Source organism: Opisthocomus hoazin, chromosome 5 (genome assembly GCF_030867145.1).
Source record: "Opisthocomus hoazin isolate bOpiHoa1 chromosome 5, bOpiHoa1.hap1, whole genome shotgun sequence".
In the NCBI taxonomy this organism is placed as follows: Eukaryota; Metazoa; Chordata; class Aves; order Opisthocomiformes; family Opisthocomidae; genus Opisthocomus; species Opisthocomus hoazin.
The window spans coordinates 35568417-35591645 of record NC_134418.1 but is presented as its reverse complement, the minus strand read 5'-3'; the positions used below and the strand labels follow the sequence as shown (position 1 = coordinate 35591645).

The window sequence follows — 23229 nt, the reverse complement described above, 5'->3', positions numbered from 1 at the left end:
AAAGTTTCCATACACAACAGAAGATCTGTTTATATTTATGTTTTTGGAGGCTTGTAACTCAGCCAGAAGCAGATAAGTTTTCCCAGGGCAGCAAAAGTCGTAGCACTGACATCCGGGTAAAAACATAGTACTGTTTCAAGTCGTTACTCCAAAGCCTGGAGGTAACAGAGCCGCGACAGTTTTCCAGACCAATATTTAAGCCTGCAATCCTTTTTATAATTGCCTTCTTTTCATTACGAGATCCCATATTCTGTGGCAAAAAGATGTGCTACACAAAACGGCTTTGCTCACTACGCAGCTTTCATTCATTTGTTCCCAAAGCACAGTTTGTCCTCTGCTGTGGAGGAGGAAAGCTCTTGCGGCTTTGACTTTGGTGTCCGCCAAGACACAGCTTCCCAGAACGAGCCTGGAGCCTAGCCCAGCCACCGCCGCTGCGTATGGCAAGGTCTGACCCCATCCCTTGGACCTGGAGCGCTCAGAGCAGTGCCCTCACCAGCCAGAGGTTACCAGTGGGCAACGCAGCATTTTACAACGTACCAGCACGTAAGCGACAGACAAATGAGCAAAAGGCTTGCCTGGGAGCATATCCGATGAACAGTCAGTTGAGAAGGGCCTTCAGCATTATAGGAATCACACAAATACTCCACAGCCACCCTGTCTTTCAGACCAAGACAAAAGTTTAGCTTATTTCCCTGCCCTTGTAAAGAGCACAAGGAAAGATGGGGGAGCCGAGGCAAGCACATCACATTTTCCACTCTGCTATGGAAAAAGTAGAAGGTGACTATGGAATTAAAGATGGTGCGATAATGCATACACTAGGACTGGGTACAGTAAGGTGGAAATTTTAATTCTGGTATTTCATACCTTTTAAGAGCTCAAACTGGCAACCTTAAAAACATTCTTTGAGTTTTTGAAGTAATATAATTACTCTCCATTAATCAAAATGAGGAAGGAATGAAATATGCTTTCACGATTCACTGACATGAATAATATTCAAGGAGCAGAGTGGTGACCACTAACGTACCAATGCTTATTATAACTGCCACACAGCAGCATCTGAGAAAGTTTGTCCTCCTACCCAGGACAGGAAATAATTGTCTGACATCCATTGTCAGAAGCTGACCATTAATAGCAACGAGCTATAACAGTAAGAGCTGCTGTGAGGTCTGGATTATACAGAATAGGAAAATACAAGCCTCAAAGTGACCAGCGACTCCCTTGCAATTTCCCTACATTGTCTCATATCTCTGTCTCTCCTCTCTCCATCTGAGGCTCTCAGTCAGAACCCTAAATGCAAAAGAACCCCGGGGATGTGGGGAGGCCCAGGTGAACTGTCAGGGCAGTCAGGCAGCACTTGCCCCCACTTCCCTCCACTCCTCCTGGCAGCACATCCTTAACAAGGCCACCCGTGACCGTCCTAAGGCTCACCCTGGAACAGGCTCTTCCCCTGGCAACGATCCTCCGATGGAGACCCTGAAGGCAAAAAGCCCCAGATTGTATTCTCTTTTCCGAGTGGAAACACAGAAATCTCTCAAACATTCCGTTTCATAATTCCCACCACCACTTTGAGAAGACTCAAGGGGTGATATTTGGATGATGCTTGATTTGAATTTTAAAACCACAATTTTGTGCACCGATTCCAAGGTCATTACCATTCAGAAAGTTTTACCTCTGCTCCTGAGTACTTCTGCGTGCGCAGAATGAGCTCCGCTAAGCAGACTTCGTCACTGACTGGCATGGACCGAAACTGGAGTTTGAAGATCTCCCCGCGAGTGGCTGCATCTGGCAACGGCACGTAGATAATTCTGTCTATTCGTCCTGGTCTCAGCAAGGCCTGCAATGAAAGCGTCACAGGAAAAGTTACAGCACATGGCACACCACACCAAGAAAGTAAAAGCCACAACTCAATTAAAACCAACAACGCTGCCAAATAACCAACAATTTCAGCAAAAGGAAGAAGCTGCACAAGAGCAATCAAGCTATGTGCAAGAGGGGTTATTCTCCTATGTCAGAATGGATTGGTTGCTGAAAAGACAATAAGGCTACTCAGCTTGTGAAATACCAGTTCATGGAAAAAAGCAATCATAAAAGAACCGTAGTCATTTTCCTAAAATAATAATTTTAGGCTTGTTGCAAGGTGTGCTGGAATGTTAGGACTTGGCAGAAGGACAGGTGGCAATGGACACATCCCAAGTTCAGATCTACCATCAAGACAACAAGTGGAGAAAAAAGGCTTTTTTGAAGTGAGGCTCACATTCTGGATTCATGTTGCTTTATCCCAAATTATTAGGGCTGCACATGCTTACAGAAGAGCAGACTACTCTGACAATTTTTTATGCAAAATAAGGTAACAATAGACAGAGGGCAGTGATGCTCAGCTTCAAAAAGGGAGAGAAAAAACCCATAGCTTTGCAAAAGCACTACAGTTAATACATTTAAGCATCAGCTTTGAACTGTTGGAAAACTGTTCTTTTCCTTCTCTTATGCCACAAGACAACTGAAAATTCAACAGATGAATACAGTTACAAGCTAAGGCCCCGATGTTGCGGTTTCATACATGTATATTGGCCCTTGCACTTTGGTTTCCCAGGGTTACTCAGATCATATATACACTGGGGAGGTGGGAGGGTGACCGAGCAAACTCTGGGCAGCAGCGACAGACAATATAAGGGGCAACAACGGCCACAAAGGGCAGCGTGGAGGGCTCAGACTGCACGGGAGGAAAAAAAAAACTCTGCAGAAGAGAGGCGCAGCCTTGGGGCAGGTCATCGGGGAGGCTGCGGAAACTCTGCCCGTGGGGGTTTTGTGGCTCAGCCAGGCGAAGCCAAGCCCTCCCCGACCTGGCGCTGGCCACAGTCCCGCGCTGTGTGGGAGAGGGTCCACGGGGCCTCTGGAAGCCCGCTCCAACCAGCATCCCTGTGACGCTGTGCTTTCTAGACGGGGTCAAATAGTAAACATCTATATATAAAACAATTATATCCCATACACAGGAGAAGCCAAGTTCTGAAATTTATGAGAAGAGAGGGAGCTCACTTCCTTGTATTTCTAAAAATCTCCAAGATTTTTGACAACCGCCTACAGTAAAAAAGTAAAAACCCTCCCAGTCTTTCTTACTTGACATTTGAAAAAAAAAACAAAACAATCCGCACACAGCGAATGCACAGAAATAGTATTTAAACTATTTTTTAAAAAACTGAACAATGCTTGTAAGATTCAACATGTAACCTAAATTGTTTTTATGTTATGGTTCTCCCTTGGGCAGAGTAGTTTGAGTTCCAGATGACTAGAGATATTGCATGGCTGTCCTGGGCTGTCAGCCAATAAGTCTTTTCCCAGCCTGATCATGTCAGTGAAAGTCATGCCGAAAAAATAGTAGGAAAGAGCTTTCCTTCCTGCACAGCATTGATCAAGTTAACACCCTTCCTAGAGTTTCTTTAAAAAGACTGTTGTGGTGCTTCAGAGTGGAAAAACGTATCCTGAATGTTAAGAGATGTCTTGTTATTTTTAAAACAGAACATGAAAACGCTCAGCAGAAAGTGCATGGCACTGCGGTGTGTTGCATCAAGCTACGTAAGGCAGGCTGTACTGGGAAGACTAAAGGTCCGTATCCAGCCCGGTACCCTGTCCCTGACAATGGCCAGCGCCAGATCCCTACAAAAGGGAGTGAGAAGCAAGCCATCCACTGGTATTTTCTCAGTAGACTGTGCTACTTTCCACTAGATTCTTGACATATTCACCAAAGAACTCAACCTACTGATAATAACTCAAACAGTGTGTCATTCAGTGTCTAAATCATGTGTGTATCAGGATATTGCCATTTTTTGCCAACACACTTGAAAGAGAAATTTGCATGTTTCAAGACTAGGCTTGGAGGGAGAGGAATTATACTGCAATTGTGTTCTGCATGCTCTTAAGGAAATGCCCATAGCTAATTCTATTATTTAGAAGAAACACGAAATGTTCACCAGTACAGTGGTGTGCCTCTTTTAAATCAAGGCAGGTTTAATCAGGATGCCTAGATAATTACAACATTTTCTAGAGCCACTTTAGCTTCACACTGGTGAATGACCATGGCTGTTGTGCAAGTGGGACAGGAAAAATCTTTGATGCCAATCATCTGGGAGCAAGCGCTCCCCTGTGTTGCATTGGCTTTGAGTTCCGAGATGCAGCCTTCTAACACGATGGAGCACCCACGCTTGCAAAGCACAACCGCAGATGTAAGAGAGTGAATACATTTTTTTTTTGCTCAGTTACTAAAAATTGTTTTTCCTCCAGTTTGTCCCAAATGCTTTGTGTTTTATATATAGTCATGGTTGGAGGCCCAAGTTTTAAACACACTATCATTACTTTTTGCTACAATGAGGCCCAGGGACGTTATCCAAGATGGCCAGATGTGCTGGGAACTGTACAAAAAAAGCACAAGTCAGTCTTAAATGGACATGGACAAAAAGGAGAGGAGAGAAAATATTCTGTAAACTCACTTGAGAAAAGAGTCAAATTCCTTCCAGCCCCCAGAGAGAAAACGAGATTGAACTGAGCACTGGTCTCCACCAGCATTCCCGGCAGTCCAGCCAGACGGGAACCGTGGTGACCCTGGACACAGCCCGACTGCTCCTCACTCCGCTGTCACCACCCTTGTCCCTTTGGCAAGCCGCCGGCCCCCTTCACTCTACACTCCTGAGGAACTAAAAGCAGAGGGTGAGGAAGGGGCCCGCCTCGACCCGTTCTGTGTTACTGGAGGGCAAATCCCCGGCGAGAGGCCATAGGTGGGCTGCAGATATGCCCTGCTGCCTATTGGTCTGAAAGCAATCTGAGAGCAATGGCAAGTCGAGGCCATTTTCATTTGCAGGACTCCACGTTGCTCTCTTGGGCTTTTGGTCTCTGCATACTTCTCATGGAGATACTCTTCCTTTTTGGCCAAAATAGTTCTGGACTCAGTTCTGAGCTGCACGTAGAGGTCGGCAGTAAGGGAACAAGATACCCCTCTTGATGTTTTTGCACACTGAAGTTTCCTCTGGAGCAAAATGAGCTCTTTCTGGGTTGCTTAGAGAAGCCTGCTGTGGCATTTGGTGTGGACAAATACTCCACAGCAGCAGTGTTGGCTTTAACACCAAGGCCCAGGTCATGCTTACTTCTGCTGCTGGCAGCAGTGCTGAGTTTGGGGGACACTGGCACCACCTTTTTCTTCAACATCGTGTATCTTGCAGACCTAGAAGCTATTTATCTTCTCGGCGGGGTGTTGCGTGATGCAGGCTTCCCCACGGGAAGGGTTTTGGAGGTGGTTGCTCCAAGCGTGTCATGACTTTCACAGGCTGTTCCAGAAGATGGAGTTTCAGTCTTGCACTTCGCACTTTGAAAATCGCGAGGAGGGTGACAAGGACACCCAGATCACCTCCGGACCAGCCCCGTTGCCCATGGGGTGCATCATCGGGACCCAGCTCTGACCCCCTGGCAAGGAGGGATGGATCCTCACTGCCGAGGGAGGCATTGGGTAGGAGAAGGCAGTGACTTGGCTCTGCGGGAGGAGAGGCAGGTGGGGAGAGCGAGGAGCTGAAGCAGGGCTGCAGGTTCAGGCAGATATGAGCTGCCGGGAGTACAAAATTAACCGCTCGCGGCTGGGAGCTGCAAAACTGATTTGAGGCTAGGAGCACACAGAAGGTGGGAAGTTGATGGGGCCAAAATTAATTGATGTGTGTGCGGAGCTACATAATTCACTGATGGGGAGATATGAGGGTTGCATAATTTATGTAGGCCAGCAACAGCACAAAATTAAGTAATTGGGGTTTTGGTAGAAATCAGAATACTTCATAGCATTAAACAATTCTTTTGCAAGTTTATGTAATTTTTTTGTTGTTACCACAAGTTACAAAAGGGGTCTAAGTGCACATGCACTGAAAGGTTACTAGTGGTACACAGACACAATATTCTTCAGGGGAGCGCTAGGAAAATGAGATAATCATCATGTAATACATAATATCATCAATAGCAAAAACACATTTTAATGAAGAAGAAACTGCTCCCCTTTCAAAAAAAAATGGTTTGGTAATTAAAATAAAGCATTACTTCAAAATATATCATTGGAAAAGATAGCTGGTTCAAAAATGTGTATTTTGTGTACAATTAAGATAATTATTTCAGGAAAGAAAACTTAAATAGGCAAAGCCAGGAAAATATTTGTGGTTCCTGTTAAGAATGGACCTTAGGGCTTTGCTAATTTTCCTCCTTCTCCTTCTCCTTCCCTTTTTTTTTTTTTCTTTTTAAAGTATCCATCTTTAGTTAGCTTTTTCAAAGGATACTTGGCCATTTCAAGAACTACATTGTCAAACAATGCAGAATTATAACACGGACAGAAGCATACCCAGCTGATGAGCTTTCTGTGCGACAGAAAAAATAGCTTTCCTACTGACATACTTCTGCAGCCATGCCTAACTCATCAAAATAATTCTTAATCAGATCTTATAACAAAATGTCATACATACACAATGCAAGAGGGTAATCTGACATTAGAAAAAATATGATTCCAGAAATGTGGCAAAAATTTTCATTAGCAAAGCGTAACTTGCACAGCAAAACATAAGCTGCAGAGTAAACGGCATACTGAGGTGTGTGAGACAGAGCAGGCAGGTTCAGCAGGTAACAAAGTTCACCTGGAGAATCAATGTTACTGCATGTTCTCTGCTGCAATCAATCTCCACAAGTAGGAACAGATTTTTATACTCAATTTAAGACATTTCCTTTCAAGTAAATACATTTATTTTAATGCAGAACCTAAAAAAATGCAACTAAAAGTTTAATCCTGCCTTTGGAGTCCATTGGGATTAGACCACAGATGAAAATCAGAGCACTGGAAATAACAGAGCAATCTGTTTCCTTTGCAACTAAATCCTTCCAATTTAAATTAACAATTGCTATTTATGAACCCTGGTTGCGGTCCCTACTTACACAGACTCTCGAATATGAGAAGTACTCTGTATCTTCTAATCTAATTTGGTAATGTGATTTTTTTTTTTTTACTTTCATCATTACAGTATTTGAAGATATGTAAAGCATTTTAAATTCAGTCATATTCTTCCTGTAGTCCGTGCACACAATAACTGTTTGTGAGATCCTTTCACTGGTTTTGCCCTCACGTCAATGCGGAAAGTATTAAGGTAAAAGATAGGCTGAGGAAATTAATTTGTTAACAACGGTGAAAGGGCCTTCTTGTGCCATCACATTTATCTCTTGCAGGAGCGAAGTCCGCTCCCATAAAGGTGCTTCTCCTACGCTTTCGAGGCGCACCTCGGTGCCTGGTATTTTTGTTCTCATTCTGTGCCAGAGCAGGTCACGCTCCCAATGCAGCAGACCAGGCAGTGCTTGGCATTTTAGGATCTTTGAAAGTTTCAAGTATAGGAAGCTCATCCGTCCTGTTTGCTAGGCAGGATTCTGGAGGCATTTTGCAACTACGGATTAATTACCAGAAACAGAACATGCTGAGGGGAAAAGACACGTTAGAGTGTCACTACGAAGGACTTCAAAACCACAGTCCAGCGGAGAGCTAAATTTTATTGTTCCACAAGGTTTTTATTCCCCCTCCATCTTGCACGAGCTGCTTCAGGAGGCCACCTGGAGTTCCTCTGTTTCAGGTGACATGCTTACTTGCTGTGTCACAAGGCTGGAGTCTTGTAACTACAGGCTCCTGAGTGAAGCGATACTGCTTTTTTCTCACCAAGAGCCCCTTTCCTCACACTCTTCCTCCTCCCCACCTTCTTCCTTCTGTGCCAACACCTGTCACCACCGTCAGCACGCGCCAACATCTCTAACCAGTTCCCCTCTTTGACGACTTGATTGCTGGTCACCACCCTTGTACTTCTCCCAAGATTTGTGCAGATTACTCTCTGTTGTCGTTACACAACATCTACAACTCCTCTCAGGGTGGAGCAGCTCGCTTCTTTAACCTACAGTATATCCACTGCTTCAAAAACTGCATTCGCAAACAGAATTTTATGAGGTATTATTGGAAACTAGCCCCTACAAAATGTTGCAGTCTCCTATTGTCAGTCCCAATGCAAAGACTTCACCTTCCGCACAGATTTCTAAAAATCAGGCTGTACGACCGTTCCGTCGTGTCAGTCTTGCTCAAGACCTGGAGCATTGTGCAAGCTGACAAGAAAAGACATGATAGGTTTGACAGCAGGTGTTCAGGAAGAATGCGCGCTATCAAGTGGCAGTGAGCACAGCGGGAACATTTTACTCAGGCATTCACCAGAAGTGTTAATTAAAGACAGACAACAAACACGTGCTTTGATACGCCAACAAACAGTAAACCAACTTGAACACGGAAACAGTTTATATCATCCGAGGCCAAACCAAGATGAAGCAATACAGAGAGTTAACCATCTGAAAAATAAGAAAGCAATCAGTCAAATGCTCCTGCTTGCATAGGATTCATCTACTCGCTTTGCTTATCCTCCAGGTCTACTACCATTAGTTAATCCTTTTCCTTCAAGCGCTGGTTTTTACCCATTTCCAATTTGTCTCATCAACAGAAGGAAACTTTTCCCTGTAATTCAATGTATTTTCTGGAATTGCTCTCTTTGCTGGCTACCAACAGGAACTAACACCTTCAGCTATCGCTACAGATCAGCCTCTTAGCTGTTACAGCAAAACACAGTTTACCCTACAGTTCCAGTATGCAGAAAAATAACAAATTCATCTATCCTTATAAAATTAAACCTGAGGAAAGAACTACCTTGAAACAACAGAAACCATTGGCATTGCTTGCTTGAACGACATACCCTGCTTCTGCATGTTTCACACCATATCAGTCATTTCCACTAACGGTGGTGATTTTAAACAGATACGAGTGTTACTTAAATAACTAAGTTGTAAACAGGCAGTGTTAAAAGTGCTTCAAGAAAGCAAAAATTTCCAGAGTTGATGTGAAAGTGTATCGAGCCTTCACACGGCCAAAGCATTCAGAACTGCTTTTGATGCTATTTTCTCTCCCTGATGCCCACTGGCAGGCACGGATGAGGTCCCACCGTGGGCCAAGTCTGTAGCCATCACCACCACCACCACCATAGCCCTCGCTCCGCTGCCAAACCACCAGCTTTCGATAACGCTTTGGGCTGGAGGAGCTACTGGAGAGAGTCCAGCGGAGGGCTACGAGGATGGTGAGGGGACTGGAGCATCTGTCCTATGAGGAGAGGCTGAGGGAGCTGGGCTTGTTCAGCCTGAAGAAGAGAAGGCTGCGAGGGGACCTTATAACTGCTTATAAATATCTCAAGGGTGGGTGTCAGGAGGATGGGGCCAGACTCTTTTCAGTGGTGCCCAGCAACAGGGCAAGGGGCAACAAATGAAGCATAGGAATTTCCAGCTGAACATGAGGAAGAACTTCTTCACTCTCAGGGTGACGGAGCACTGGAACAGGCTGCCCAGGGAGGTTGTGGCGTCTCCTTCTCTGGAGATATTCAAAGCCCACCTGGACATGGTCCTGTGCAGCCTGCTGTAGGTGACCCTGCTTTGGCAGGGGTGTTGGACTAGATGACCCACAGAGGTCCCTTTCAACCGCTACCATTCTGTGATTCTGTGGAGGTTAGCTGTGCCTCTGCCTTTGGGGATACGGCACCAAACGCCGTCCATTGTTCAGCTGCCTCGTAGTGCCTGCACAGCTCAGGGAAGAGGCTGCTGTGCCCTCCTGCCTCCTCCTAAGCTCCCTCCGACGGCCCTGCCAGCACCATGCGCTGCACCATCATCTCAAGAAACTGCCTGCACATACGGAAGCAGAATAGCTCTTCAAAAAGCCCAGTTTGTATCTCCAAATCTGCACAATGCCGGACGCACCAAAATATTCTCATCTTTTCAATCAGACTGACATCAGTGTCCCAACCGCTGTACAGCACAGTCCTGCCATTGACACGAGTTTGATTAATATAGCTAATTCAAGGGAAATCTTGGAGAAAGAAGACTTGAGGAGACTTGTTTCATTGCAGCAATGAGACCATGTAAACACAACTGTGGGGAACAATGTGCTCCTTGGCCCATGCAGACAATACCAGAGCATGTTTTTATGTGGTTTTGTTCAGATAGGATTAAAATCTCTCAAGAAACCAAGTTTCAATCACTTATCTTGGCAGAAACATCTGCAGGCAGATACTCTGCAGCTGCAGAACCAGTATCTCCATGCTTTTCCTCCCTGATATTTCCAATAGTTAAATTGCCCAGTTGGCATGAATTACTGCAGTGCTCATCGGGAGCCAAGCTTTGCCCAGGCCTCCATCTATAGAAGTCTAAACCTGTCGGCAACACAGCACATTTTCAATGCAGTAAAAGCAGCGCAAACCCAAGCAACCCCACTCGTACAATTCCAGATTCTCCAGTTTGGCACCACAGAAGTTCAGCTCCAAATCAAGCCTCTTACGTGTGTGCAAAGACACGGAGGCACCCGGCAGGGAATCAGGCCCTCCTCCTCACTGCTTTGTCAATATGGTCTCAGAACAAAAAAACCTGAAGCAACTTATAGCAGATTCTCCACAATCTGCCCATACTTTCAGGACACTCAAAGACACGTTTTCAAGCCAGAAACTCTGTAGAAAACAGCGCCCGGCCTTTCTCCCTCTGCTTGTTCTGCTGCAGCTGCGCCGTCCTCCCCTGGCACCCGTGCTGAGCAGCAGAGTCCTGGCTCGGGGCTGCGGTGCTGGCTTCTTTTGCGTGGGGCATTTCAGACAGAAGATCTCGTTCTCTCCCCATGTCCAATATGAACAGCCTTACCACAGTGGCGTGCGGACAGAGGATGTCCCAATTTTCGGTTGTTTTCCTGCAATTTTAGTAAGGAGCAGGAGCGATGTAGTCCTTTGCCACTTGCTGGGTCTGAAAGAGAGGTTTAGATGTGCAGAAGGCAAGGGAACTCCCCTCTTCTCCTTGAAATGTTATGCAGCTCTTCCTCCCCCATTTCTAATAAAATAATTTTTAGTAAAGTTAAAATTAACTGAAGAAAAAAAAAAATCTATCATCAGCTAATAAACAAGGTAACACACCTTCTTCAGTGTATGTTTACATAAGAGAGTCCTCCGTGCTCCCGTCTAAGAGGTGCAAAACCTCAGGAATGTCAGTTCTTTTTTTCTTTTCCCTCTTTTTTTTGGGGTGGGGGTTTAATAAAGGAACCCCTTTAGAAAAGATAACAATTACATGTAATGGAACCTGGAACCAGACTCTTCTGGCAATTAATCACCCAGGAGCCGTTGCAATCCTGCAGGCTGTTTCTGACAGATTTTGAGAGCTTTACAGGAATCACTGGGATAAGATGTGCCTGGGCTGGCTTCTGACAGGGACCGATCATGTACAAAGTGGATTGTTGGTTTTGGGGTGGTTTTTTTTGGAGTTTGTATATTCTTACACACACATATATACACACAGACGTGTGCACCCATACACACATTTCTATAGGAGTCATTCTTTACATACATGGAACAACTGCAGAACTCATTTATCAGCCCAGAGGCAAAAAAGAAAAAAAAAAAAAAATGAAAAAAAAGCCTTTTCTTCCTCTCAGCAAAGTAGAGCTATCCATCACTTAACAGAGATACTTCCTGTTTTCAAGCAGTTGGGAAGGCATGACTTCCAACCCAAATACTTGGCTTGGCAAACTATTCCTGTGTTGACAGATGCTTTTATAACCACTTCATTCCACCTGAAGTTTCAGTACAAAAGGAGGTGGGTTTTGTTGGGGTTTTTTTTGTTGTTGTTTTTTTTTTTTCTGAGGCAGGAGAAAGGGAAAGCAGAAAGGAGAGGAAAGAGAAGGAAAAGGAAGGAAAAAACCACAATTATAACAGCTGGATGACAGAGGTTAGCATAGCTCTGACAGATGTTACCATGTAACCTCAAAATGACATGTTGGAGGAAAAAAACCACCACTAAACCTGTTCCTTGTAGGAAAGAGAATTTTGAACTCCTGCCAAAATACTACAATTCTCCTCAGCAGCTTTCAAATGCTATAACAATGATCTACCACATAATACAATATTTTTCATATATAAGCTATGCTTTTATATTACCATTGCTCTGACTGATTAAATTACCAGCATGGGATGAGATTCTTTTCAGGGAAACAACTTAGCCTCGAACGACAAAAATCCACAGCAGGTCAGGTCCATCAAGACGTGCTTCGTAACAGCTTTTCATCTCCTATGTTCTGTTTTCATAGGATTCATTAAGAGGACATGCTCTAAACACTTCTCGAGACTGAACACTTCAGTGTGTGACAAACAGCAGCGAAAATGTGCTGCACGCAAGAAGATGTATTTGTAAAGCTGCGTGATCCATTTTATACAACCTTTTGTCGTATCAGTTTCTGCATTGCTTATACCTGGTTATTTCAGCGACTGCCCTACCACAAAAATCTTGATGACTTTACCTGGCCTGCAACCAAACTTTATCGACCTGTCTAACAAACTACAGATAAACAAAGTGTAAAAGAAATGTTCATGGAACAAACCAGGTATGTGAGACTAGATGCTTCTAAAGAACTAAGAGATCGGCAGAGAGGTAAGCAACATCAAGGAAACATTTCAGAAACAGCTTCAAAAGGAAATCAATGACTTTCCGTTGTTCAGCCAACACTGTGGCAGAAGAAAAAAACAGTTTCTGGTTTTCATTATTTGAAAGATCTTATTTTACTACCGTAGCTCTGGAAGACCATTTGAAGCAATGAAGTACGTACTGGACACAATAACTGTACACTAAAGGAAAAGTCATTCAAATTGCAGAGAGAATAAAGTCATGATGTAAGAAATATCACTCATTTGTACTTGAAATTGGAAACCAATGTGATCTTGCCTTTTTTAAGTCTGCCTTGAGGCTCATATTCCTACAAGATAGGGAGTGAAACAAAAAAATCCTGGTTTAGCCCCCTCTCCTTGGGAGGTACAGCCTTCTTGCCCCTTCGTAGCAAACACATACTGGGTACAATCCAGTTGCCAATGCCATTTGAGACCAGCTAAGGTATCTTAGGTATCTCCCTGAGGCTGGCAGGTATTACTGATGCAGCTTTCTCCCTGCCAAGTGGATATCTGGCGGCCATGAAGGAGCCTGCTGAGCAGAACAAATAGCACAGGATGCCTCTGTCCAGGCCACCGAATCCCGCCATGCTTTTGTTATAGGAACAACCAGAAGACTCACTACAGGTTTTTAACTCCCTACCTGGCAGTCCAGATGTCTGAACACCAATGAAGTCTTCTCCCCCTCTCAAAAAATGCACTCTTCAGCAATTTTAAGTCATAAATTGAGGAGGAAAAAAGAGAAACAGATAAGTATACACAGTAGGAAAGAAGCCTCTAACCAGCATCTGCAAAGTGGTGCGCACACAGCGGTGTAGGACAGCAGACACACAACATGAGTCTTTAAACACGGCCGCGCAGCCTTTTTGGGGCCAGAGGAGCACATCAGGGAAGAAGACTTTTTGGGAACAGCCAGGTGTGGTCACTGAGGACACCACCGGCATAACAGCACAGGTGACACGGCTCCAGAGATTGAGAAAACACGGGAAATACCGAAGAACTGCATGCTTGACTATAAAATCCCAGATAGCCACATGCCAGGATATTAATATAGTCAAGACATGGGCTAATTAAGAACAGCAGTGCACTGGCTGGGTCAGAAGCCAAGATACTCTGCTTGAAGAAAAGGCCCCGGCAGACATGCCTTCTCATATTATTGCAAGCAGACAATCACTGACTTCCTCCACCCGGATGCAGGAAGACAACCTGGTGGTTTTCTCCCTCATACCAGCAGAAACCACTTTGTGTGTTGATCTTAGAAACTCGTGGGTGGTGCTGAGTTTACATAAATTACAGCACTTACTACAGCTGCCAGTTGCAAGTGACAGATAGAGCTTGGACTCTGGGATTAAAATATGTACTTTCTAGTTATTAAGCCTGGAGCGGTGCTGATAAAAGTCCTGAAATCATTTTACAGGTCTGCCAAGTGTTTATAGCCCCTAATAGACATGAAATATTAGATGAAAACCTTTGGTGCCACCCGACTCACATTTTTTCCCCCATGCTGCCAAGAGTTCCTTCAAACATATGCAAGAGACTGCTGATCATTGTCCATCTGGCTTTCTCCCTGGCTGTCCCCAACTTTGTGAAGTCCCCCTTTGCTTCCATCTCTAAGCACTTTTCAATGGAGGAATTATTTTGGTCAGCCCCTTTTACATGTTCTACAATCAGCCTGAAGGCATTCCTGCCATGGCAGACAGTCTGGCATCAGATCTGGCTTCATTCTTACCACATATCCTAGATATTTCCATCTTCATTTCTGGATAATTTAGGAGATTAAGTCTTGTTCAACTCCCTGACGAATCTCAGTGTTTGTTATAAATTCATTCCATTTAATACCTACTATTTCCCTGAGGCATTTACTTTCAAAAGCTTTTAGACGTCTGTCTGTACCTTTGGTAGATTTCCAGCTTTCACATCCAGCTGTTAAGGTGGAAACAAAATTTCAGTGGAAGACTCACAGATTGGTTTTAAATTGTGGATTATCAACACTTAAATCTTCTCTGTGCTGGTAAATGCAGCTGCTGTCTTGCTGATATATTACTCAAGTCCTTTCTGGACATCTTGTTCGTTCACATTTTACTGCCACGCAATGTGAAGATGTCTGGTTTGCATATAGCTTGTTTTTGCATCTCATTATTGGAGTAAAAAATTGCTGTGGTTCTCATTATGTCTATTTGTTTTTAACTTATCTTCCCCCCCGCCCCCTCCCCTTTTGTGCATGAGTGTCTGTTGGACCTAGGTTACCTGGTAAACAACCTAGCTGTGGTTTCTGTTAAATAACATAATGCACGTTCTACCTGAGTCAACTTTTTCTTTCCCATTCTTTCCCACTTAAATGAACAGCAGCTCCAAATCGCAGGGATGAAAGATTGCACCTCTGCTTGATACCACTGTCTGCATAAAGGAGTATTCATCCTGTCAATGTGTACTTCAGTGAAGTAAGCTGCACCTTGATCTAAACCCTTGATGGGGCAATTACTTCTCTTGACATACCCTGTCACTTCAAGATGTTACAGACTCAATCCTGATGGACACAGTCAAATATTATCTTTAAATCTAAAGGTACTCCATGTAAACACCACATTAAAGCGAATGCACCCTCAAACAAGTTGCCTCCATGGACTTAGAGGGAAAACGGTGGATCTAAACACAGGATGAAAGTCCTTTCTTGTCCGCTGTCACTTACCTGACTCCACTTTGAATTTCTCACACACCAGACAGAAGTGAGGCGTGTTGGCCTAAATTTAGTTTCTGACACAGACCACAGTGTACTCACAAGATGCCATTCACCCATAAGGAGCTGCATTTAATGGGGACAGGGCCCTGGTGTACAGTAGTCAGGACATGCAGAAAACATTCAGCATCCTGAGGGCATTTGGGATGGGGACCCAAAGAGAGAAAGAAGGAAGTGAGCAGAAAAAGAAACTCTAGCAGTGTTTCCAAAAACTAAGGCCATGGTCACAACACCTGAAATTGTGAGCCTGACAGAAGTGGGATTCCCAGAGAGAAACAGGGTCACAGCTGAAAAATAGTGAAATACCATTCTGGGAGGCCTCCTTACCCTTGGAATAAACTTGATGTATGAAGATGGACAGGGCTAATATGAAACTGCTGAAATCTATTTGTCAGATATTTGACTCAAATGAAGGAAAGGGTTTATTTTTCTTCATCATCTTTTTCAAAGGACTAGACCTTCCTTCCAAATTTTGAAAAGCCTGGCACTGCTGCAAGTTGGGCTAGTTACGACACCATTTTACTGTAGACTTCCCAGCAGCAAAAACATACTTGGCTATGGAGCCCCTTTCTACACTGAACGGCAGAAGCTCTGCTTCTTGAAACTTTACAAATAAACAACATACTAAGAAGATTTCTGGAGAGGAAGTTCCTATATGTGCATGCACACCACATGATGACATTTCCCAGCAGTTACTCTTTTAATCGTTATCTGCACTGCTACCATGTTTTCAATGCAGCGAACAGGAAACACTTTGCTTTTCAACAGGTTATCACTAAAGAGATTTCTTGGTGCTGTAATTTCTGCAACAAAGGGTGCTGACAATGAATCAAAATCCATTTTTTAAAACACAAAAATGAAGATATTGAAAATGTAAAATTAACTAAATTGTTCCCCGGACAGAGTTGGGGATTATGACTGTCAGATTTTGATGCAACTCCCACTTCTCACCTGCACAAGGTAAGCTAAAATTTAGTTATTGATGTATGATTTCAATCTCCCTTTGCAAATACCCTTGACTTAGCATCTCTTTTTTGAAGGCTGGTGTTTTAAAAACAATACTTGCATAAGAGAGAACACAGTTTCAAAACTCAGAAACCTTCCATTCTTAAACCATAACTAAAAATCACCAGCATTCAAATGTAAGCAGAACAAAAAAGTGCCTCACTGCAACAATCTACACAGATGGGTGTTCAGATCTGCACTGGGGAACTCCCTCAGCAGCACAGTCTCCAGCAACAGCGGTACTCAAAATCTCTGCAGACTTTATACTTATTTCTGGTACACCTGCATATAGACCAACATGAGTGTTTCATAACTCACCGGGTTTCAGAATTCCTGGAAGATTTATCAGTGAACGTGACAGACTTCACAAAAATTTAGGTGGGGGGGAGGTGGAAATGAATCTCAGAGTTAACACTGCTTTTTTATCCCATTCTGCACACAGGAAACACTTCCAGAAAAATCCTCAAAGTCCTCACACACAATGCAGAGCCTGCTCCTGCGGCACAGTACTTCATATTTTATTTCCTTACATCAATGCAGACGGACAAAAGCCTGCTCGGCTACAGCTGTGCATAATTGCAGGGCTGCGCTGGGTGAGCAATCCTGGTCCTGGCCCTCTGCCCGCGAATCATGTTAACCGAAGAGAAGAAAACACTCATCTGCAGAAGTTCTCTTGAACACCAGGCTTCACCTCTTCACAAATTGCTCAGATTTCGTCATGAAGCATCCATCTCCCTCTTCCCGCCCAAGAGTTCCATATCCGAAACCTGCCCAGCCAGGCTGAACGAAACAAGCCGCCCCTCTGCCTTCCCTGTTTGCGCCAACGCGACAGAAAAGCAACTGGAGGAGAGAAAAGGTAAAGGGTACGTCTGTCCCTCCCAAGCCTCTGGGAGGGATGGCACAAAGGTGATCTAATACAAAAGCCTGCACCTGGGAAAGCACTAAGAAGTACCATGTTCCAAATGCGAAGAAGCCACTCAGGCCTTTTAATTGTATTTGCTAACAGTAAATTCCAAGCAATGGGAAGAGCAGTAAAATAATTATGATACTCTGAACCACAGGAAGGTATCAGAGAACTCCCCCAAAAGCGATTTTGGTCCTTCGGGGTAGGTAGTATTAATAAGATGGCCTCTTGCTTCAGTGGCCAGTTCAGTGATGAGACGACGCAGGGCTCCAACACCGCCCCGTGCTCAAGCGAGCTTTCGTGGCTGTACCCTGGCATACGCCACCTTCGCACAATGCACAGCCCTGTCGGAGCCCACCTGTGCAATGGGACATTTAACCCACGGCACGCTGTCTGTGCAGATCTTCATTAGATTGGAGATATTTTTAACAAAGGAGATGGAGTGGAGCCAGGTACAGTACCCGTAATCGCAGCTGTGCCCTTGCATGCCCTTTTAAATCAAGTATGGAAGTAGGACTTTAAAGCATTCGCTGAGCACAGGAATAGAATGGGTAATGGCCAAGTCCTGAAAGTTTTTCCAATTATTTGTTAAGTTGAAATTTCCGTATCACATCTGACATTTCCTTCACAAAGAAAGGGTCAGTTTCAGGTAAAACATATATTGGAAGTAGACAACATACACCTGGAAAAACAGATTTCGCTAGTCATTTCAAAATGAAAATACCTTAATTTGACAAAAGACCACACTGACACATCTCTGTCTATGGAGATCTATGAAGACACTGGTCCTTGTCTCAATTATTCACCTTTCTTTTTTAAACTCAGACTACAAATGCCCTAAATAATCCATTTTCTATGAACTGGATTTGAGATTGTTATAATTATTGTTATGACACAATATAAACACTACTGCTTAGACAACCATGCAGAGTGCAATATACACAAAGCAAGCAAAAATGGTTCTGATCCATTAGCAAAATCTACCCTACTCAAAGTAAACCAGTAAGAAACAATTTTTCCACCACCATTACAATAATCACCACAAAACCATACCGAATTTATCAAAACGAAGGACTATTTCTCACTTGGTTTTGAATTATGACTTGATAAACCTGGAATAAAAGTCTTTTAAATTTCTATTAACTACTATATACTAAATAGATGCTAAATTAACATAATACAGATGTTACTATTCATATTGCTCAAATGAAACTCGACACATTGCAAGTAATATCAGAAACAATTCCTTTAACTTCCTATTTGCTTTTTCTTCTAAATTAAGACAGACTATGGAAATATTCCCAAAGGTTTTTTTTTCTTCAATTATGTATTTCCTGCTGTTTTTTCTCCATGTTTTCATTTTTGTGAATTTCCGTGAAGCAGCTGTAAGAGGTAACAATTACAGCAAAAATGTTTAATTACCCAACTAGCTTTTAAACAGTACCTGTGGGCACATACAGTCCTCACATGAAGTTACTTAAAAGTAAACCCACAGGAATTATTGTTAAATAATGGTACGATTATCAAAGAAAATTATTCTCTGTGAGTCATTTTACATTAATTACAATATATTATTTCAAAGGTAGCGTAGACGCGGTTTATTCCGCAGTGCTGCTAGGAGAGTTTAATGAGCGGTCCCGTTAGGATCCATAGGCAGGAACTGGATGGACACGGCTCTTGCACAGACTCACTGCCTGCACCAAATCCACCCTGCACACGCCGGAGTCTTGGCAGGAATGGACTGAAGCAGTAAAACTAATGAAAATCAGTTACAAGAGGCTACAAACAGCTGTAAAATATTTAGCGAAAACCATGGAATTGAAGACCTGAATAGATTTCCACATCCCGTTTTCTAACACTCTTAAAATACCCACTTCACTTTTTAAAAATCTCTCCAAACAATGGTTTGATTTAACAGTACACTCTAAAAATCTGAGAATTAATTCAGAAAAAAGCTATTCAAATACCATTTATATCTGACAGGAGAATATCACTTCGGCAACATTTATAAATGTATAAAGTAGAAAAGTAGCTGTTAATCTCTATGATTTTTGCTCTTCCAGTAGGAAACTGGATCATGCACATGTTTTTTTGAAGACAAAACACTCTTCTTCTACAGCAGCCATCATTTTAATATGAGATTTAATAATACACATAGCTGATATATTACTCACATGTGCAATACCATGTTCGTATGCATCGAGCTCAACTGGAGCTGATTGCTCAGTTCTATGGATTAGACTATAAGAGATTTATTTTTTTTCAGAGCTTGCTTCAGATTATTATTCATAGTACCCTTCCATTACCTTCTCAAATACTTTACTGATGAGTCTACCAAAGGGAGAATCACTGTAACTATGTACACTTACACTTATTAAGACATAAGAGCCCCAGCGTGCCTTTATAAACCGGTGTAGCTCTGCTGTTGTCTTCTGGCACTTCACTGCACTGGCAGTATTTACAGCAGCAGAGGCTAGTCCCAAAACCTGAACAGTGGCCAGTGGCTTTTCCACAGTATGAATCAGCAAGCTTATATAACCTCAAAATCCTAAAACTTGGGTGGTTGAGTCTTACTCATTATCCCGTCACTGAGTCCTTTTGGCCAGCAGAGAATTCCAGAATTCGGAAATTGTCTCTAACTCGCTGTGATCAAGACACAAGGATTACAGACAGCTCTATTCTGCCCCAGGGAATTAAAGCCCAGGTTAAAGAGCTTCCTTACCGAGGAACTGCAGCTAAAATGTAAACCAGCCCTGACTGTTTCTACCACAGAAGAAAAGCTACAGTACCTAGGCAAGCACGGTAACAGCATTTTCAAACCAAAGTACTTCTTCCAGTGAAAGTATCTCATGTAAAAAAACCCAACGGGTTACTAAAGAAATTTCTGTTAAGAGAAATCATTCTTGTTAATCAGAAATGTTGATTATTCATATAAAAAAAACCTATTCTTACTTTTTTTACCACAGGCGCATCTTCAAAAAGTTATCTGACATAAGAGGAAAGTGAAACCTGTTCTTCTTCAGTCAGATGGCTCTGAATATCTCAACTACACTTCAACAACTTTAGGCGAGATAAAGGAACTGCATCAGGTCTTTTCCACATTAAAGGCAACTACTAACACAAAGTTAAGCTGTTGGCTTTGTAGAAATAGGAACGGTTAAAAATTCTTGCTTTTTCTATCCAGACTAGCCAAGGTCAGAAAATTTTATAAAATATTCTTCATAATTTTGGGGGCATGAAAACTATTTGCTAATATTTTACTGGAAGGAAAAAATATTTCAAGTTATTCCACATTAACGCAGTTTGTCTGTTAGCACAGAATTTCATAAAAGAAAGCACAGCAGTTTGGTGCATAAGACCTGATCTATATAAACACAAATGAAAATAAATCTGAAAGATGAACAGTGTAACAATGCCTATTCTTTAAATTCCTCTGAATAGCACATACTAGAACTCCTTCAGGGAATACGCCCAACCTCTCCTACTGTCTAAACATGCTATCCTGAAGTCTCTACTACCATCTACACATAACATACAATGACAGGTTATCCTTGTATGGTTTGACACAGCACTAGAAGCAGGACTTGGGAAGCTAGCCAAATAGTCAAGGCTAAATCCCTAGCACATTAAAAGCCTATTTACTATTGCCCATAATGCTATTTTATATATAAAAATTCAAAAGGAGATCCATATGGAATTAACTGTATTATTAATTTCTGTGCTGATTTCTTTTTTTGGTACATGAAAGAACTAGGTCAACATTTTCCAGAATTACCCAACTTGCTTTATGCTTATGAGAAAGGAAAAATGTTCCTATTATGAACGTTGTTTAGGGGAAAACAGTACAACATTTATGGGAATTTTTCTCATTTGAGTTTTTGGAAAAGGAAACAGTAGAAAAACCCTCCACCACGTGGAATAACACAGATTTTTAAGTGAAATATCAGTACAGACATCTACCACTGGAGCTAATAAAGCAGTAGCAGTCTATTAGGTGGGCCACTCACCAAAGGAAAAATGAAAAATGTATTATGCCTTTGGGTTTCACAGCTTTGTTTTGATTTCATAAGCATGCAGAGAAGTCCAGATTCTATGTGACATTTAATGTACCAGTTACAAGATCCATCTGCTTGATTTTACCAGTATCAACTCCTACATCAGTTCTCTCCAGTTTGTTTAGCCACTTGATACCCAGATACATAGATGCCATTGCTCTCCAGTCTTTACACCTCTGGGTGCCCCACTCTCAACTTCCAGTCCTCTGAGCGATATAGGGGAGAAAATCCAAATGTCAGCAATGCTAGAATAGATCACACCCCATGACAACTGTTTAAATTAGCTGCCAAACTCCATCAAGTCTCTGGCGTATATGCAGAAACCAAGGTTTACTAGAAGTAAAATCTGCCCAAATGTGGACAGATCTTTCACAAAGACAACAAAAGGTACACACATAACTGAAGTCTGAAGCCTCTCCTCTAATGTACAAGGAATCACAGAGTTCCTCACCGAAACCACAGTAAAATATCCCAAACAGTATCAGTATGGGCAAAACCAACAACGGGGGAACAGCTCATTCCCCTGTTAGTTTTGTCCTGAGAAAAACAACAGTGGTGTTTTTGCTGACATGACAGCTTGGAGCAGGCAATGGTCCCAGCGGTCAAAGAATCGCAATGTATAAAGATTCCTACAACTGACCCATTTGACAAAGAGTTGGATAACTTTAAATATAGGCAGCACTATCACCAGTAATAATTCTAAAAAGCATCTAGATCTTCAGCTTCACCAAGGCAGGATGCATGCTGGTGTCATCCTACCTTGTCAGTGAAGACACAGCATTTTCAGAATTAGTTGACTGAAAGAGACTCCATAGACTTCATTAAATTGTCACATGGAATGGTTAAGAGGTGTCACCTTCACATGAGTTAACACATGGTGTTAAAAGAATGGGCAATGTCTGTATCAACCCCATTGCTGATCCCATATTTACATGAATATCTTTAAATCCATCCAATTCTGTCTTTTATCTGTTTGAAATTAATATAAATGAGATCTTTTAAATTAAAAAAAAAAAGTAATAGTAAACATCCCTTTGAGTAGAAGATGGTCAGCAAACTGGCAACATGTGCGTTCACTGAACCAAAGCACCCAGTGTAGGTCCTTCCCCAGAGCCTTGCCCCACTTTTCAGCCCTGCTGCCAGGCAAACACTTGCTGCCCCACCCGCAGTCAAAAGCCTACAGAGTGCAAAGAGGAACACATCATTCCCCAGTATGTACCTTCCTTGTTACCAGCCATTCCTTGAAAATGCAGCCTCCAGAGATGCCATTGGGTCTTAGAATGACACAGTTTGTGTAGTTTATAAACATAGTTTATGCACGTTAACTGTATCACAGGTAGATACCCACTTCTGCTCACTGCTACAAATTGCATGTAAGTCCCTTAACAGTTTACGTCCAAAGTGTTTTCGGGTTGTTTGGCTTATTTTAAGGTTTCTTTGATTTATTTTTCCAGCACACTGACATTCCAGCTGATAGCTCCGGAAGCGCGTTCATATTCCACTATCTCTACTTAAAATATTTAAAAGGTTATAGTAAGCGGAGGAAAAGGTAACAGATACAGATAAGTACAGTGAGTCACATACCCCAAGGAAAAGTATTGCTTACCTTTGATGAGGTAAGTAAATAATTAGCTATACTTAAGGCACTTCTCTTCCAGTCTCTCAGAAGAGTGTTATACATGCAAAAGCTTTTGAAGACTATAAGCAGGGAAACACTCAAAATTCATAATCTCCCTGTGCAGGCAAAAATATCATGCCTGCCAAACTGAGCACCTATACACAAGATCTTGAAATATTAAACTGATTAATGATGGTAACGGTTTTACTTGATAGACTGCCTCATAAACAAAATCAATAGTTTTGCAAAACCCAAAGTATTTCTCAGGAATATGCTCACTTTGATGAAAGTTTTCTACAAAATGTTTCAGGGCTTTTTCTCTCTATTGAGAGAGAAGCAATGGCATAAGCATGCGAGACCAAGGCCTAAAGAAA

General features: G+C 42.6%; 1 protein-coding gene across 1 annotated transcript in view; it reads right to left on the bottom strand.

Moving 5' to 3' along the window:
• AFG2A (AAA ATPase AFG2A) overlaps nt 1-23229 on the bottom strand; it is a 209182-nt gene that overhangs the window by 38037 nt on the left and 147916 nt on the right. The window contains 1 exon segment of the mRNA XM_075420941.1: nt 1670-1834. Coding sequence (XP_075277056.1) covers nt 1670-1834 — 165 coding nt within the window.